The following is a 19,435-nucleotide window of genomic DNA, read 5'->3' as shown; positions in this document are numbered from 1 at the left end:
ATAATTCACAAAAATATAGCTGTAAGCTTCGATACAAAATCAAAGAAACCTCTTTACCGTGTGGCAGGACGGCGAAAGGGAGAATGCCTACTAGTTCAGTCATACGAAGGATGCGAAGACCTAGAAGCTTCGGCTTGGCTTCGCGTAGACGACGAAGACGAAGATGATAACTGCGGAGATAAACACTTTTTGACAAGCCAACTTCCAGTAATAAATAATATTAAAGATTGGGTGGAATATCCTTTTAAAAATATAGATTAAAAGAACAAATTCGTATATTTTTCTTTTTTTTGTGATCACGTAATCATTGTAGGGGGGGAACGATCTAGCCATGTCCGTCTGTCCGTCTGTGTGTCTGTCCGTATGAACACCTAGATCTCAGAGACAGAGATAGATCTATAATTTTTTTTCGACAGCATTTGTTATGTTTGCACGCAGATCAAGTTTGTTTAAAATTTTTGCCACGCCCACTTCCGCCCCCGCATATATCTATATATTATTATTATATGGCCATGACAACCCTTTTATCGGGTCTCAGCCTGAAGCGCAATGTGCTTCCACGCGTCTCTGTCCTGAGCGCGCCTTCGCCAGTTGGTAACACCAAGTGTGGACAGGGTTTCCATCACCTGGTCTTGCCAACGCGTTCGGGGTCGTCCTCTCCTTCGTGTCCCAACAATCACCGCATCAAACACCTTACGAGCCGGAGCGTCTTCATCCATACGGGCAACGTTGCCCAGCCAGCGAAGTCTTTGAGATTTCACTCGACTGGCTACGTCAACATCACCGTACAGCTCATACAGCTTGTGGTTGCATCTGATGCGATAAACATCGTCCACGCAGATTGGACCAAAGATTTTGCGAAGAATTTTCCTCTCGAACACTCCAAGAGCAGCTGCATCTGACTGCGTCACTGTCCAGCACTCCGCACCATATAGGAGTACTGGAAGAATGAGCGTCTTGTAGAGTGTGGTTTTTGTGCGTCGAGAGAGAGCTCTACTATTGAACTGCCTACTGAGCCCAAAGTAACACCTGTTGGCAAGTGTTATTCTCCACTTAATCTCCAGACTGACATCATTTCTGCTTGTTATAGCAGTGCCTAGGTAAATAAACTCCTTGACGGACCCAAAGCTATAGTTTTCTGCAGTCAGCTGAGAATCAAGACGCCGCGATTCTCTGCTAGAGCACACCATATACTTTGTTTTCTCCATATTCATTGCTAGTCTTACTTTTGCTGATTCCTTTTCAATATCCCCGAAGGCTCCTGTGACATCACGCTTGGTGCGCCCAATGATATCAATATCATCAGCGTAACCAAGGAGCTGGACACATCTGTTGGTTAATATCGTGCCCGTCCGATGTACACCAGCCTTTCTTATAATACTCTCCATTAAAATTTTGAAGATTATACAAGACAGCGAGTCACCTTGTCTGAGGCCACACTTGGTAGTAAAGGTTTCGGATTGGCCACATCCTACCTTGACAGAGCTGATGGTGTTGCTCAATGTCATTCTGCAAAGTCTAGTCAGCTTTGCTGGTATACCAAGCTCAGACATGGCGGCATATAGGCGATCTCGCCGGGGGCTATCAAATGCGGCTTTGTAGTCGACGAAGAGATGGTACGTGTCGATCTGGTCCAGGATTTGGCGCAAGGTGAAAATCTGGTCAAAAGTGGACTTGCCAGGCCTGAACCCGCACTGATAAGGTCCAATCAGTGCTTCAGCATGGGGTTTCAATCTTTCACACAATACGTTCGTTAGGACCTTGTATGCAACTGGAAGAAGACTAATTCCGCGGTAGTTGGTGCGCACCGTGGCATCACCCTTCTTCAGGATGGGACAGATCATGCTGAGGTTCCAATCTTCGGGCATGCTCTCCGAGAGCCATATCTTACTGATTAGTTGGTGCATGCTCCCTACCAACATATCACCAGCTGCCTTAAACAATTCTGCCGGCAGGCCGTCAGCACCTGCAGACTTGTTGTTTTTAAGCCGTTGGATTGCATCCTTGACTTCGATATGACTTGGGATTAGCACTTCAATATCAGTGCCATAGATTGGGGTTCGTGAATCATAGTCTTCAGAGTCTGTGATTGAGCCAGATAACAGACTCGAGAAGTGATCCCTCCATAACCTCAGCACGACCTCTGCTTCTGTGACAAGATTTCCATCATCGTCCCTGCACGCCACTGCACCAGTCTTAAATCCTTGGGTCAGACCCTTGACCCTCTGGTAGAAATTACGTGCTTCATTTCTGCATCTGCTGCTCTCTATGCTCTCACACTCTCGCCTTTCCTGCTCTTTCTTCTTGCGTCTGAAAAGGCGTTTTTCGTCTCTTCTTCTCGACCTGTAGACATCCACAATAGCTCGTGTCGCCCCAGCCTGCAGTGTTCTTCTGTAGGCGGGGTCCTTTGCAGTTGTTGCGTCATGACACTCCTGATCGTACCATGGATTCCTTGTTAGAGGACGCTGGAATCCAAGCACTTCTTCTGCCGAAGCTCGCAGGGAGTGAGATATGAGCGCCCACATATCGCTTATGTCTTCACGTATTGAAGGTTCTCGGCTTAATAGCCCCGAGACGTGAGTGGAGAATGCATTCTTAGCCTGTTGTGATTGCAGCTTTCCGATGTCCAGCCTTTTTAACGCACTTCGACGTGCAATCTTCGCCACACATAGCCGTGTGCGAATCTTAGCTGCAACAAGATAATGCTCGGAGTCGATGTTGGGACCCCGACAGGATCGCACGTCGAGTATATTAGATGCGTGCCTTGCATCGATCACAACATGATCGATCTGATTTCTGGTCAATCGATCGGGAGAGAGCCAAGATGCCTTATGGATGTCCAAATGACGGAATCCAGTACTACGAACTACCATATTTTGCGCAGCTGCAAAGCCTATTAATCTGAGACCATTGCTCGAGGTGGTCTCATGTAGACTAAATCGCCCGACGGTGGCACCAAAGATGTCTTCTCGTCCTACCTTGGCATTAAAATCCACGAGGAGAATTTTAATGTTATGGGAAGGACAGCGGCCATAAGCCCGGTCGAGCTCCGCGTAGAAAGCGTCCTTGGTGGCATCGTCCTTTTCCTCCGTTGGGGCATGTGCGCATATCAGGCTGATGTTAAAGAATTTGGCAGTAATTCGGATCGTTGCAATTCTCTCGTTTGTTGGCCGAAAGTGAGAGACTCGGCGCCGCAGCCTGGCACCTACAACGAAACCACAACCAAATTCATGCCGTTCTGGATAGCAGCTGTAGTAAATGTTACAGTTCTTCCTCTTTATGCAGCCTTGTCCTATCCATCGCATCTCCTGGATAGCAGTGATGTCAGCCCTACATTTGTTGAGGGTATCTGCTAGTTGTTGAGCAGCACCAGGTCTGTACAATGTTCGTACGTTCCAGGTGCATGCTCTCAAATCATTGTCATTTTTACGCTTGCTATGGTCGTCAACGTTAGATCGGTTCCTTTCCGAGGCTTCTCTTGCTTCCTTCACTGAAATTTTGTTTTACATGGGTGGATTCCAAGTCCTACGCCAAAACCTAGTTTGTAGAGTTAGGACTCTCGTCGCGCGCTTTAGTTTGCCACCCAACGGTTGTCGAGTGACAATCCAGGGAGAACCACGTGGAGGTAGTGCGTCGGCTTGAAGAAAGCAGTGACAGGAATCATGCTGGCATTCATCAAGTTGAATGCAATCAGACACTTTGACCTGTATGCTTTCCCCCATTCTCCCATTCTCCTATATATGAAATGTAAAATCAAAAATACACTGCAATCAAGTTACAATAATATGTGCTTGGGATATGATCGCCAAAGAAACAGTCAATTGACGTGATTTCATCTGTTTTATTTTTTTATAATTGCATTTATTTATTTGGCAAATGCTTGAGGCTATAGGCACACCTATAAATTTTTGCTTTTACCATTTCTTCGACAAATTTATGGTCATAATGGTTGCCAAAAACAGTCGCTGTAAAATTTGTGGAATTTGTGAAATACGTACATATATGTATATTGCTTTTCCACACGTTTAAATTTTTTTGTACTAATAAATACGTTTTGTACGAATAAAAACCAAAGGCAACAAAAAAACTTTTAAGCATAAAGTACTTAGCTGAAAGATAAGTATTGTGTTTCAAGTCCTGTCTCAGGTACCGTACTTGTAGGCTTGTAGCAGCAATCATTCAAGATTGTTATTTAAATTATAAATATGATTTATAAAATAAAACGATTTTCGTATTTTTGATATGCTTTCAGCTGGGTCTTTGGAGAGTTTCTTTGTCGTATGTATCAATTTGTCCACTCCCTGAGCTACACTGCGTCCATATTTATTCTCGTTGTCATATGTATGGAACGCTATTTTGCCATTGTCCATCCAATAACCTGCAGGCAAATTTTAACTGCGACACGATTAAGAGTAAGTACAATAAATTTTAAATTTAGTCGACATATTAATAAGATATTTTAACTTACGTAGTACGTAGGCTTGTAGATTTTTTCGGTCTTTGAAATCATGCAGACGGACGGGCGAAATGATGTTATCGCTTCGACAATTAACGCTAATCTAGAATATTTATTTATTTGCCAGCTTTTTATAAATGTGTTTGTTTCTATAGCTTCCAAAGTTTATTTCAATTTTCACTGTAATGGAACTTATTAAATTAACGTCAAAAAGTTGAAGCATACGGACCAACCCTAATGGCCTAATTAGCTTTGAAGAAAGAAAGTTTGATAAGAATAAAAGAAAAAGTTTTTCGGGATGCCGTGGCCTGTATCAAATAACCATCATACACCATACTATACATAAATATTTTAGGAATAGCAATTTAGAAGATATTCAAGTCGTGCTATTTATGTAATTGTCAATGGCGCTTTGAACTCCTATTACACTAGAGCAAATAAGGCATAGTCAGTTTACCAATTGCCTTATCAATTTAAATGTATTTACTTGTTGTTTTGTCATTTGACGCTACAAAAATTTTCATTTTTTTCAGATGGTTATTGTCAGTGTATGGATTACATCGGCGGTGTATTCTACGCCGAAATTTGTATTCAGCAAAACTATAAAAAATATTCACACTGAGGATGGTCAGGAGGAGGAGATTTGTGTGTTAGATCGTGAAATGTTCAATTCCAAATTACTGGATATGATTAACTTTGTACTTCTCTACGTAATGCCCTTGCTAGTAATGACTGTGAGTAATCCTAATAAATTAAAAATAAGTTGGTATACATTTTACGTAAAAGCAAATTGAGGATGAATTATGCTTAAAATGTGGCGCTATGTACTGCAATACACAGAAATGTGCATTTTACCAATTTACCGATTACCTAAAAGAACATTTTTGTTTTTCGTTATTGAGAATTACTTAATTTTTTTCGTATTTGACAGGTGTTGTATAGTAAAATAGCCATCGCATTGTGGCGCAGTTCACGTGGCCTCACCCCGCATATGTCCCAGCAGCACCAACCATCTAGTGAAGAAAATAGCATGAGTCTACATAACAGCATGTACCATCGCCATACCCATAATTACCATTCTACTCATTATCATTCGCACTCTCACCTTCATGAACTTCATAATCTGCCGACGGGAGTTGGACCCACAATGGCAGCTGGCGAAGCATCACTCGCTTCCACTAGCAATTCCCAGTGTTTGTCACTTCAAAATAGTGCTAAATATGAAAAGCGTGACGTCAGCATCGCTGAAAGTCAGGTGAGTCAGCCAGCCAGCAGCTTAGCTGCATGTTCTTTTTCACAGAATCGTACACCTAACCTAAAAACGATGCAATAGGGTAAAGTGCACGTAATTTAAATCCAATCAAATTCCAACCGAAATCCAACATTAAAATATATGTATAAATGTGCCGCTGATAACCAAATAACAACGAACTTTGAGAGATTTAAGGTGCCGCATGACCGAATTTAAGAAATCTCCCTCACTTTGCATCGAGATTTCCTCTAGCTCGGAAATTGTAACCTGTTATGTGCTGTGTGGTGTATACATATAGCAAATGCTGTCGAAAAAAATGAATCTCTTAGTTCTGTTGATGCTTATCAAAAATGTCTGTTACCTATATTTGCTAAAGGTACAATGTTATAAAAAATAATCCTGTTCCGGAAATCTGATAAAATTTCCCAAAATATTGGGATGAAAACATTTTTTGAATACATAATTTCGTAAGTACCATTCAAAACACTATACAATTTGAATTTGCTGCTACCGTATAAAATTGACGTCACAATGGAGTCACCAATAATAAATATATCGAAGGCTATATAGAAGCTGCTAATACCAGATTGCAGCAGTAGTTTTTTTCCATGTACATTTGTCTTCAAACTTTTACAAATTTTTTTTATTAAATAAAAAAGACTAGTACAACATAAAAAAGCGTATCGATAGTCCGATACTGGCATGTACATATTGTGAATGTCAAATCGGCTGTTCCACAAACGCAAAAATATATGTATGTATGATATGTATAAAATGATATAAAGTCGTTGAGATCTTGCCATTTACTCGTGTGGGCTATTGACGCTGATTAAGTACATGGGTAGCGTGTATTAGAACCTCACATGTATGGAAAGTGATACACTTCGGGAAAGCTAATTAAATTTAAAGGGGAGGAAGAATAAATTGCTCATCCGAAGTAGACTTTACCGAAGATGTGCGTTCATGTTTAATCAGTGAATTAATGAGCATAGAGAACTGGCTACTCAAAAACATTTGCCTATTAAATAAATGCAATTATTAAAAAAAAACAACATGCATTACCTATTTCTATGGCGACAATACCAAAAGCACATATTATTGCGATTTGGATTCTATATTTTTTTTTTCATTTCATATATAGTCGACTCCATAATGTCAATTAATGGTATATCTCTTTACGAGAAAATGCTTCAGACGCTTTCTTTAATATTTAATATCAGTAATGTTGCCGGTTGGCGATGACTACTTTTATAAAAATCCACACTCTTTACAAAACATTTTTCAAACACAGCTTTATACTTTTATGATAATCTTACCTAATTTTTTTTATATATATCTATTACTATTTTTAGTTATTCGAACTATTTTCACTGTCACTTTTTCGGTGTGTTCGCAGCAGGTACATTCGCAAAATGTTAAAATGTTAAAATTTAAAGAACAATAATAAGGGGAGTCCCCCCATAGAACTAATCCACAAAAATTTCGAGTTGTGACCGAAATTTAAATTCAAAATCAATGTTGCTACCAGGCAGCAGTGAGCATGAAAGAGTTAACACTCTCGTTCTTATACGGTTTTTTGATAAATGCCACCAAATCCATTTAAAATTTGATATTATAAAAAATTTCCTATTACGTTTCAAACCCTTTTGAATTTTTAAAAAGTTTAAGCTTTAAATTACATATACATATGTAATTCTCTGGTAAATGTCGCGTGCGAACAGCTTTACAGTGACCAAAAAAAACGTAAACTAAAACAATTTGAAAAATAAGTGAAGGTTATTCTTAAAGATTTGGATTAGCACTATTTTTAGAGCTAAGATTGATTTTAGGAACTTGTTCTGTCTTACGATAAAATATATACATATGTAAATGCTTTAATTTTTTGGTTTTGCGTACGAATTTGTTAATTTTTGCAATTATCAGAACAGAAAAAAAATTCCAAAACCATTCTTAACTCTAATTAAACTACTAATCTAGAGCTATAAAAATAACATTTTCTTATTTTTGAAATTGTTTCAGAATATGTTTTTTTTTTGTCACTGTAATATGTATGTCAAGTAGCTTTTTTTAAATTAATTTGATCTCATATACATACATATGTATATAGTTGGTTTTGAATAATTTTGAACAAACGTTTAAAACGTTAATAATAACAGATCAAATTTAAACAATAACAAAATATTTTTTTTTTTGCCATTGCTGAAATTCAGGAACGTAATTTTTTTTTGCACTGAAGCGAGGACAAAGTGTAACCATATTAATATAAATGCACTAAATTACTTACTTGGTGATTTAATTTTTTGTATTCTTTCCTAATTATATTTTAACAACTCAATTTCTTTACTTATTAACACAACAACAAAAACACCCCAAAAATAAGCTTGATAATTACAAGGTGGGTATGTTGATTATTCAATCAGTCTTACAAGCTGTATGTGCCGCTTGGTGAAATGTCTAAAATTATATCACATCTGTAACTCATACAGGTCTCGCTGGAAGCGGATCGGACGATAGTAACTGCCTGCCGCAAGTCCAGCTTTTCTCATCCATCGAACTCGTATACTGCTCGTTGTACTGGTGCAAATAGTGGAGGAGGAGCAGGTGGAACACATTTGTCGCATTCATCCAATAATGTCCTACGAGCACGAAGGGGAGTCGTTCGTATGCTGATTATTTTTGTGCTGACATTTGCGCTGTGCAATTTACCCTATCATGCGCGGAAAATGTGGCAATACTGGTGAGCTAAGTTACTACTAACTACCCCGTCGAAATTATTATCATATAATGCCATTATCTTTTGCAATAAGTTCACATGTATTTCTATACTCAGGGGAACATTTAACTAAGAATATTACAACGATATTAAAATTAAACAATATAACCATATTATTAAAATTTAATTTCCATGTCTCACCGTCGTTATAGCCGGAACACCCACAAAACAAAAGTTTAAAAATAAAATTTTGTTTATTTTATGGTTGCCATAGGTTTTTAAAATTCAACTAATTAATGTTTTAATCAATTTAATTTGTATGGGGACCCACCAAGTCATCGAATTTTCGGCTCAAAAACCGGACGGACGCTATAAGCGGCGTCGTTATAACCGGATTCTACTGTATTTCTTTAATAATTTTCACAATTTTTATCTGATCGCAAGCAAAGCTCAGCTATTTTAAATTTCACTATAGATCCATAAAAAATCTCATACAAAAAAACAACATATGTATTTTCAAATATCTAAGCGCGAGAAGTAAAAATATATATACAGTAGAATCCGGTTATAGCGACTTCCAAGGGACCGAAGATTTTACGTCGTTATACCCGGAAGACGCACTAATCAAAAGAATCAAACAATTTTTATACCCGCTACCCATATGGTAGAAGTGTATTATAACTTTGTGCCGGTAGAAGGGTATTATAACCCTGTGCCGGCAGGAAATGTATGTAACAGGTAGAATGAGGCATCTCCGACCCTATAAAGTATATATATTCTTGATCAGCATCAATAGCCGAGACGATCTAGCCATGTCCGTCTGTCCACATGAACACCTAGATCTCACTGACTATAAGAGATAGAGCTAAAATTTTTTTTCGAGAGCATTTGTTATGTTTGCACGCAGATCAAGTTTGTTTAAAATTTTTCCACGCCCACTTCCGCCTACAATAATAACTATAGTATAGATCAGATAAAAATTGTGGAATATTGTAAGCACAATATGGATTTAATTAGTTATGAGGTACGTTTCTGCAGGAGTAACCGAAAAATTTTGAATCAGCTCGTAAAACAGGCAGACGCCTAATGAAAGAATATCTTCTATAACAGAAGTATAGCTTCTCATTATGTGTTCGTTAAAAATAATTTTCCAATCGAAATGACGAACTCGTCATAAAGGGAGTCGCAAACAAATTTTTAAAATAATTTTATATATCAAATAAACAAGCTGAGTATGTCGCTTTCAGTCTAATTCACATTGCTGTTTTGTGCTGATTACTCTCTTGCCGTTGTCAGATTTCATACTGAATCTAAGGAAAACCTTTTAAGATTATAGTCCATGGTGACAAAAAGGACATTAAACTTTCTTTTGGGTTCCCAAGCCGGAATAAAATTAAATTTACAAAATTTCGATTATATTTGTCTTATTATTGTCTTATTTATATACTTGCGCAGGAATATAAGCCGCTTGTTAAAATGTTAACATTTTTGCAGGTCACGTTCCTACCGCGGTGATTCCAATTTTAATGCGCTGTTAACACCGCTGACTTTTCTGGTCACGTATTTCAATTCGGGTGTTAATCCCCTACTATATGCATTTCTCAGCCGCAATTTTCGAAAGGGGATGAAGGAGCTACTGCTATGCTCATGGAAGAAGGGCAAAGGGAAGTCATCCTCAAATTCATCGATGCATCACAAGCGTAAGGCATTACAGGTGAGCGTGTCTCTTTCGTTCACTTCCCTTTTTAAGTCGCATATTAAAATCTTGTCTCACTCGTGATCTTCTAACAGACCCATTCATTGCCCACTGATACCACGCACATCGGCAATGACCAACTATGATGGCCAAGCTGCTGGACCACGAACATCAGAATATTTGGACGTCGGCAATAAATTCGCACATTCGAAGTATTAGAAGTAGAATTTTAGAGTTTATATACTAGACGTAATTTCATCGTGATAAGATTAATAAATTTTAAATTTTAAAACGCTTGTTTAATCATTAGTATATATTACTATCATTGATACGTGTACTACGAATAAACAAATTTTTTTAAAGTCACAATTGTTAGAAACATGCAAAATATTATATGTGAGTATATACATATTTTCACATACATCATATATGCATATATCATCTTCTTAAATTAATAAAGCATTTGAATTTAGTATAAATGTGAAATATATATATAGTATATATTTGTATGTCCCATTATTATTAGTGCATGGTTGTGTGGCGCAAGCATCCTAAACCCTTTTTCTATAGCACATGTTATGTTACCACGCATTGCGTTCTAAAGATTTAAATTTTAAAGTATTTTTAAATTTTAAAAATACTTCGTTTAAATAAACTTTAAATAAAAACACAGTAGAGGACGTCTCGCTCACCTAGAGCAGAGTCTTGTGAGGCGCTTGGCTTGGCAGCGGAGACTTTTAGAAGACATTGAAATCACTGCACTATGTTGAATTTGACCCGTTCATTCATCATTTTTCGCGAGTATGCAAATTTGCAATGCAAATATTGAGAAATGATCAAATTGCTACATTGTATACCTAAATTGTTATCTTAATAGCTTAGTGTTGAAATAACAGCTGTTGCAAGCGGACACCACGTGCGGTGAAATTTCAAATTGGCATATCTCTCACAAAAAAATCATTAAATAATAAAATTCAAAATTAATATTAATTCTTCAGATTAGTACAATGTGTTGATACTAATATGTTTCGTGTTTTGTTCGTATTTTTCTAACAATTTGTATATTTAGCTAGTGTTGTTCCCTTGTCACTTTTTGAAAGAAAGTTGAACTTTCCAAAGAGTTTTAAAAAAAGGTTCAAATTGTATCTGTGAGAGTCCATATACATGTTGTAGATTTGTCAATTCTGAATTAATATGTAAGCTCATTATGCGTTTTTTGCGTAATTTGAATTATTATGCAACATCTTAATCAGCAGAACTGGTAGAAGTGTGGCGTAAGCAAGGGAGCTTCTGCAAGAAACGAAATGCCATATACACTTTCATAACAGTTATGCCTCTTCGTCTGATCGATTCGTCCGGTAATATATTATGAAACAATCAAACTCCGCAGAGTATACAGTTTTGCAGACCGTTAAAACTGCAGTTTCTTAAAGAATCCACAAAAGTTGTTGATGAGAACATACGTATGGAAAGGGAAATCATTGCATTAAATTATATTAAAGTAAATCTCAATGAAAGGCAATGTATATACAATGTGAGGTTTAGCTTCTGTTTGACTGTAATTGATGTAAAGTGCTAAATGCCCTAACAAATACGAAATCTTACCAGGCTTGCCCAATCTGCACTGCGACACCTAAAGATTTTCTTGGTAACAAAAATTTGAAGTCAATGAAATTTGTTCCCATTATCCACAATCTAAAACACGGTTTAAGTCCATTACATTATTGGATTAGGTTTTTCGAATTCGTACTTCACGCTGGGTATAAAATGGATGTGAAGAAATGGCGTATATCAAGCCAAGACAATAAAAGCATTGTGTTGCACAAAAAAAAATATATTCAGCGAATGTTTTATGAAATGCTGTCCCTGAAAGTTGACCAACCTAAACAGGGAGGATTCGGAAGTACAAATGTTGGGAATACTGCATGCCGTGTATTCAAGAAATATGAAGCTTTCGCAGAAATAACTACCGTCGATACACAACTTATTTTTAACATGAGAAATATACTTATATCATTATCCTGTCAGCTGCCAATAAATGCCGAAAAATTTGAAGAACTTTGCCATCAAACTGGTCACCTAATAATTAAAAAATATCCATGGCTACCAATGACAGCGACGGTCCACAAGATTCTTGTCCACTTAAAAGTTATATTGGAAAACACTGTTATTCTGGTGAGGAAGCAGCTGAATCCAGAAATAAAATATATATAACCGACAGACTCCACCATGCAAGGAAAAACAGCCGAATTAACAACTTTACAGATGTTTTCCACAGAGCAATGGATACTTCTGACCCCATAATCTCATCCTTAAATTTGAAAAGGCGGATCCAAAAACACAAGAGACTTCCTTTGCCAGTAGAAGTCATCCAGCTGTTGGCTTGTGAAGTTGAATCTGCAGATGAATCTGCAAATGATATCGACGCAAGGGAAGACGACAATGCATATTTTTTTATAATCATAATGAAGTTGATGACAATGATGAAGTTGAAAATGAATACGTAGAATAATAAAAAAAATATTTTTCCTGAATAATCCATATTTATGGCTGGCAAAAATCCTCTGCTGAACCCTCCCCGAGGGTGCTGGCTGGGTAGGATCTGTATTACCTCAGTGTCAACGGGTAGCAGATCTCTACTATACGTCGATATTTCAGGAACTGCAGATCCTAGCTGAGGACTCTGTTCCTTATCTTTCGGGCATCTGCCTGAAGATAAGTAGCAGAATCCATGGTACGAGGTGTCTGGCGGTCAGACTGAAAACGCTATGGGGGGCTCCCAAGAACAAAATTAGCCAACTATGGTCTCGGAATGGACTCATTAAACTATTCAACTCGGGCTGGGATGTCAGCCCAAACGTCGGTGGAAGGCGTGACTGCTACCACCGGCGGGCACGGGGGGGAGAGATCCTCTCTGCGTGTCGCCAGCGGTCACACCTCTGAGGCGGCGGGAGCAGGCCGTATCAGTTGTAACAACACTGCCACCAAAAATTCGAGGTTGGTGCGCGCGGGTGCTGTGGTCTTAACCGACACGGACCAAAAGAGCGCTGCGCCAACTTCTACGGTGGAGGGGAACGTCTTCCTCTTCAGTCACCCCTGCCTATCGCCAGCACCTCCAAGGTTGCGCAGCGGGGCACGGGGGCTGAAGGAGAAGGCCAAACAATAGGGCGGCGACCCGTATTCACGCAAGGCTTAGTGGCGTAGCTAACCTGTCCGTCAAGGACCAGGAGAGGCTTGCCTGGGCCAACACGTGGATGCGGGAAAACCAACTTAGCCCCTTCCAAAAGACAATAAAATGCAGACCGGTTCTACCGGCCCTGCCAACAACAAGGTGGAGTCCATGGCAAGCAAGCGCCAACGGTCCGCTGAGAGTCCCAAGCAAGGGGCTCCAGTGAGCAAGAAGCTGCGAGCACCTGGCTCCACCAACACGGACTCGAACAGAACGAAACAGAGAGTAACGGTTGCTGAAACTGCCAGGCGGCATCTCGCCGTTGCTCTCATAGACAGAGGGGACCCTAACGGGAAAATGTCTGCAGAGCGGTGGCGGTTGACCCATAGTAAGCTGGTCGACGCACTGTTTGTCAGGATGGAGAATGTCCCAGACAGTCCAATGCCTACATTCGAAGGCACTGGCTGGCTGAATGGTGTCAAGATCCTGACATGCAAGGACGACCCAACATTGCAGTGGCTGCAAGCGACCGTACCCAAACTGGACGGGCTGTGGGAGGGGGCCAAGCTGGACGTGGTGGACAGGAATAATATTCCGTCCATGCCGAAGGCGAAAGTCCTTTTCCCAATAGTTGTCCAGGGAGAGCGGGCGCTTCAGCTGCTTAAAAAGCAGAACCCGGCCATACCGACGAGTGATTGGTCCGTGCTGAAGGTTGATGAACCTTTACCCAGTGGTGGGCAGCACGTGATCATTCAGATCAACAAGGAGGCCGAGGATCTGCTATATAAACGCAATGGGAAGATGGCGTGGGGCTTAGGGAGCGTGTACCTTCGCCTCAAGAAACGTCATCCGAACGACAAGGACACACACACGCTGAGGTCTGGGGAGGTTGAGGCAGATCTCGGTCTCGAGAGCGTGACCGACGCCACCCAGCACCTCAGCCTGACTGACAAGACGGAGGAGGTGGGGAGGAACTGTCCATGGAGACGGGCCCCCCCGCGAGTTTGCTAACCTCTAATGAGTGTGCTGCAACTCAACCTCCATAAATCCAAAACGGCTTCGGCGGAGCTACTCCTTGCCCTGGAGGAAGTGTCCGCCTACGCGGCTTTGGTCCAAGAACCGTGGATAGCGTCGGGCAACACGGTGGCTGGACTGAAGTCGCCCAACTATGATTTATACGTCCCGACATTGGTAAGCAGATCGAGAACTGCCATCCTTGTAAAGAAGGGGCTAAAAGCTCATCTACTACCTAATTACAGCAACGACGATCTAACCGTGGTGGTGCTGGAGAGCCGTGAAGGATGTTTGCTGCTGGCATCCTGTTATATGGCCCACGACAAGCCGGCTCCACCTGACGAGCTGCGGAGGCTGGTGGACATGGTCTGCTCCTCCAATAAGCATATTATTATCGGAACGGACGCCAACGCCCACCATAGCGTCTGGGGAAGTCCCGACATCAACGACAGGGGTGAGTCAATTCTTGATTTTATCCTTAACCATAAGCTTAGACTAGCCAACAGGGGTGAGGTATCTACCTATGTAGGTCCCACCTCCAGTAATGTGCTGGACTTAACGATTTCAACTGAGTGTACCAATGTTGAAGAGTGGAGGGTCCTGGACAGACCCTCCTTCTCGGACCATAAGTACATTCAATTTACCATTCCTTTTAACAGGGTACCTGCGGCTCAGCCGTTCAGAAATCCCCGTAACACGAACTGGGCGAAATTCTCTAGCCTTGTTTCCAAGTCTCTTGGTTCGCCGGGTAACATCAACTCGGTGCAGGACCTAGAAACTAATGTCAATGTCCTTTCTGCAGGACTACTTTCAGCGTTTCGCCAATCTTGTAGACTCTCAAGACCGACGAGAAGATCGAAGCCACCCTGGTGGAACCCAGATCTCTCATCGCTACGTGGAGAGCTTACTAGCATGTTTCAACTTGCTAAGAAGGCGGACAACGAATATGTCTGGGACGAGTATAGGTCTCTCCTGAAGTCGTACAAGAAGATGATCCGATCATCCAAAAGGTCTTCATGGAGAACCTTCTGCTCGGACCTGGATAACATCAAAGACACCTCCAGACTGAGGAAGCTGCTGTCCAAGCAGGCTTCCAGTCCTAGTCTGCTCAAGTCGGGCGATGGAGCGTGGACGGAGAGCAGTGCTGAAACTCTTGAAGCACTGCTCTCAACTCATTTCCCGGGATGTATTGGAATAGAGAATAGTGACTGGCAGCTCTTTCCTAGTCTCCCAGTTATGAGACTCCCTGCCAGTCTAATTACAGATAACAAAATAATTTGGGCTATCGACTCCTTTGCGAAGGTCAGGTCGCCCGGTCTCGATGGACTTTCGCCAGCAATGCTGCAAGCCAGCAAGCCCACGATTGTTCCGTGGCTATCGGGTATCTATTCGGCGTGCCTCGCATGGGGTCATATCCCCACTCTTTGGAGGACCTCGAAAGTCATTTTCCTGCCCAAGGCGGGCAAATGCAGTCATGTGGTCCCAAATGACTTTCGGCCTATCAGCCTAACCTCTTTCCTGCTAAAAACATTGAAAAGCTACTTGATTTGCACATCAGAAGCAACTCAATGCATCTGTTGTCCCCAAATCAGCATGCGTATACAAAGGGCAAGTCCATTGAGACTGCTCTCCATGCTCTAGTAGCCTCCATAGAAAAAGCGGACCACTATAAAGAATATGCCTTGGGTGCATTTCTTGACATTTCAGGCGCCTTCAATAACGTCACCACTGATGCTATTATGAAGGGCCTAACCTCAATTAACACGGCACCAGCGATCCACAGATGGGTCAACCGCCTTCTTTGTGACAGGCGGGTGGTGGCTACGTGGGGCGATGCGGCCATTACAAAGGTAGTGCGAGGTGGCACTCCCCAGGGTGGGGTTCTCTCGCCTCTCCTTTGGAATTTGGTCGTAAATAGCCTACTTCTAAAATTTACTAGACGGGCCCCAAGTTAATTGCCTATGCTGACGACATAAGCATTTTGATAACTGGGAAATGCCCAACCACCCTTAGTTCCGTAATGGAACTTACTTTGCGGGAAGTTAAAGCATGGGCCGAATCAGCCGGGCTCAGCATTAACGCGGATAAAACGGACCTTATCCTCTTCACGAAGAGGTATAAGGTACCTGCGTGGTCCCCCCCAAAAATAGGCTGCACTATGCTAAAGCCGAGCCTAGCAGTAAAATACCTAGGTGTGGTCCTGGACAGCAAACTGACATGGAAGCTCAATGTGTTAGAAAGGGTGAAGAAGGCCACCGGAGCCTTGTACATGGCGAAAAGATGCTTAGTTGTACTTGGGGCCTCTCCTAATCTAATGCGGTGGATATACATCTCAGTTGTTCGCCCTATCCTCACCTACGGTGTTCTAGTGTGGTGGCAGGCCACTGAAAAAAGGACGTACCTATCCATCATGGAAAGGACACAGCGTCAAGCGCTACTGTGTATCACAGGCGCTCTCAGGTCGACGCCAACTAAAGCCCTCGAGGTAATAGCTGGTGTGGAACCATTACACCTATACGCGCAATCCATAGCCGCAAAATCGTCCCTACGGATTGCCGCAACTGGCAATTTGGGTCTGCTAGGCTATGGTCACAGCGCCATTGGTAGGGAGACTAGTAGAGACTTGGACTATACTATCCCCCTTACCAGTACTGACCATATTAACACTATATTCTTGGAACCGGAGTGCTGGCGGGAAGGGGTTTGCATTCCCGAAGCCCTCAACCTCTTCACCGACGGTTCGAAGATGGATGATGGTGTCGGAGCGGCCGTATACTGCCCGGACCCGGTCTCCAAACAATCCTATAAACTCCCAGACCATTGCAGCATCTTCCAGGCGGAAGTTTTGCCATTGGCAAGGCTGCCGAATTGGCTCGGGGTTTACAGCGTGATCACACCTCTATTAACATCTTTGTTGACAGCCAGGCTGCAATAAGATCAATGCACTCTGATGTGGTCAAGTCCAAAGTTGTCCTGGACAGCAGAAGAGCAATAGAGTCGCTGAACGCATCTGCGGTCGTGCGAATCTATTGGATCCCAAGCCACCAGGGCATCGATGGCAACGAGATCGCAGACACTCTCGCCAAAGAGGGAGTGGGGCTCGATGTTGGCAACATGTGCAATGTTCCGATATCCCTGCGAACTCTAGGCAGTGAAATTGAGGTGCGCTCTAGACTTCAGTGGGACGCGAGCTGGCGTAATGCCAACTCGTGCAAAACTGCAAGGCTGATGTGTGCCTCTACTAACAAAAACTTAACCAAATTCGTCATGCAGCTTTCAAGGAAAGACTGCAGGCTAATGCTAGGCATTTTAACTGGCCACTGTATGTCAGCTGTCCATGCTGTAAAGATGGGCATCACGAACAGTGATCAGTGCAGGAAATGCAACGAACCCCGGGGTTAAGGAAACACTTGAGCATCTTCTCTGTAGATGCCCAGCGTTATCCCGACTCCGGTTGAAATACCTTAATTCGCCGTGCCACAACGATCTTCGGGACGTCTCACGGCTATCTCCTAGGATGCTGCTGGCTTTTGCCAAAAATGCATCCATACTGCGCGATTTCTGAGACGTAGATAAGCTACCGGTTCAGCTACGGACCTCCACTGGTCTATGCTTTGCCCCGTACTGGGGCAGCCGGTCCTACCTAACCTAACCTAATCCATATTTATTATCCGATCTGGACCAAGTTTGGATATTCGTCTTTTTTCGATTTCTGTGGGCGGAGGGGGGCGTTGACACTCCTATTTTTTTTAAAATACCTTTCTATAGTAATAACCTTCATTATACAAGAAACCTTCATTCAAAAATCTTGTTAATTTCAAAAATTTTAATTTTGGCCACGAAAACGGGTCAAATTCAATATAGTGCTTCGTATGTGTGTGAGTGCATTATAAGTCAGCAAAAGAAGAAGAATTGCCAGTCACTCAACATTCTCATCTAGAGAGTCCGATGAACGATTTTCCGTTACCGCGCCAAGAACTGGAAAAAAGATTCCAAAAACCTTTCCGCTTGCCTTGATGTTAAAGCACACAAAGTCATACATATAACCCTTCGTAATTTTGCAGCCCCGTCCGACATAGTTCTTGATGTCCAAGAGACTAGTGAAAGTCATCACCAGTTTGTTTACTCCATGAAAGGAGACATGATGCGGGAAGGAAGAGGAGGTGAGAAATCACCCAGTTCAATTGGAGGATTAAAGGATTGTGTTCATCATATGATAAAGGGGCGGACGATCTAACGTGCTCGCAAAATTGAATGACGCCCTTTTTTTTATCAAGAAACAGATGTATACATGCATATAAAGAATGCGGAGAGAAGCACACTAAATAGTTTATACCCGATTCTGAGCTTGTAGAATGGGGTTCCCTTTAGCTTATGCAGGCTCATAATATAGAAGCTGTAAGAATCTGGAAGCGAACATTTCTGTGCCAAGTGCCGTTAACCGAATGGACTTTAGCAACCCACAAAAGTTGTCGAAAAATCCGTGCAATTGACTTTTTGCACCGAGTTGGAACTTGACCCACCTGAGTATGCGCATTACTACTATAAGAAATCACGTCTCTCTTCGTAAATGATGGTTTGGACACCATCTCAGAGAAGACGAATAATTCATCAGACGTTGAGAGTCTTGGCGACACTTACTTCATCGATGGCGAGAAAGTCTGTACAGAGCAAGTGTTCCTTGTAATCCCCTTCAACAAATTCTTTGTGTTTTAGGCCCACTTTCCACTTTGCTTAAAAGGAACACTCGGTAGGACATCATCAACGTGAATGTAATTGGCAAGAGGTTACGGTCGCGTAAATCACTCGCAAGTTGATAAAAACGAATTGAAAGAGCCTCGATTGCATGATCTGGATAGTTAGATCTAATTAAGATTATTGGCTCAGTATCAGACTCTTCCCGCTTAAAGTTGGGTTGGAGGCGTTGAACATACCGCGAACCTTCGTGGTTGTACAGTCTGTCTTAAAGACAGCACACTTTCTCAAATATAAATTGTCAAAGCTTGTTGGATCGACTTGCGACATATGACCAAAGACCAGACAATAACGGAATCATACTGCTGATTTACTTTCTTTACTTTTACCAGCCGAAGATCCCCCGCTATCTCCTAAACACTGATGGCATTATCTTTAAC

The 19,435-nt window shown here is 41.7% G+C and overlaps 1 protein-coding gene across 8 annotated transcripts in view; it reads left to right on the top strand.

The window, feature by feature from the left end:
* LOC132797566 (trissin receptor) overlaps positions 1 to 10,489 on the top strand; it is a 67,094-nt gene extending 56,605 nt beyond the window's left edge. For 4 of the 8 annotated variants that reach the window (XM_060809322.1, XM_060809323.1, XM_060809324.1 and 1 more), the window contains 7 exons: positions 4,253 to 4,412; positions 4,990 to 5,190; positions 5,388 to 5,711; positions 8,089 to 8,103; positions 8,195 to 8,445; positions 9,916 to 10,135; positions 10,213 to 10,483. In XM_060809322.1, the coding sequence (XP_060665305.1) occupies positions 4,253 to 4,412; positions 4,990 to 5,190; positions 5,388 to 5,711; positions 8,089 to 8,103; positions 8,195 to 8,445; positions 9,916 to 10,135; positions 10,213 to 10,263 (1,222 nt within the window). In that variant the 3' untranslated portion in view covers positions 10,264 to 10,483. Of the gene's footprint in view, positions 1 to 4,252; positions 4,413 to 4,989; positions 5,191 to 5,387; positions 5,712 to 7,060; positions 7,890 to 7,918; positions 8,446 to 9,915; positions 10,136 to 10,212 lie in introns of those variants that run through there. The other 4 variants (XM_060809326.1, XM_060809325.1, XM_060809328.1 and 1 more) reach the window with 4 other exon arrangements.
* The last annotated feature ends 8,946 nt before the right edge of the window (positions 10,490 to 19,435 follow it).

Source organism: Drosophila nasuta, unplaced genomic scaffold, assembly GCF_023558535.2.
Source record: "Drosophila nasuta strain 15112-1781.00 unplaced genomic scaffold, ASM2355853v1 ctg14_pilon, whole genome shotgun sequence".
Classification (NCBI taxonomy): Eukaryota; Metazoa; Arthropoda; class Insecta; order Diptera; family Drosophilidae; genus Drosophila; species Drosophila nasuta.
The sequence above is the reverse complement of the archived record's forward strand: the minus strand, read 5'-3'. Positions and strand labels throughout refer to the sequence as shown.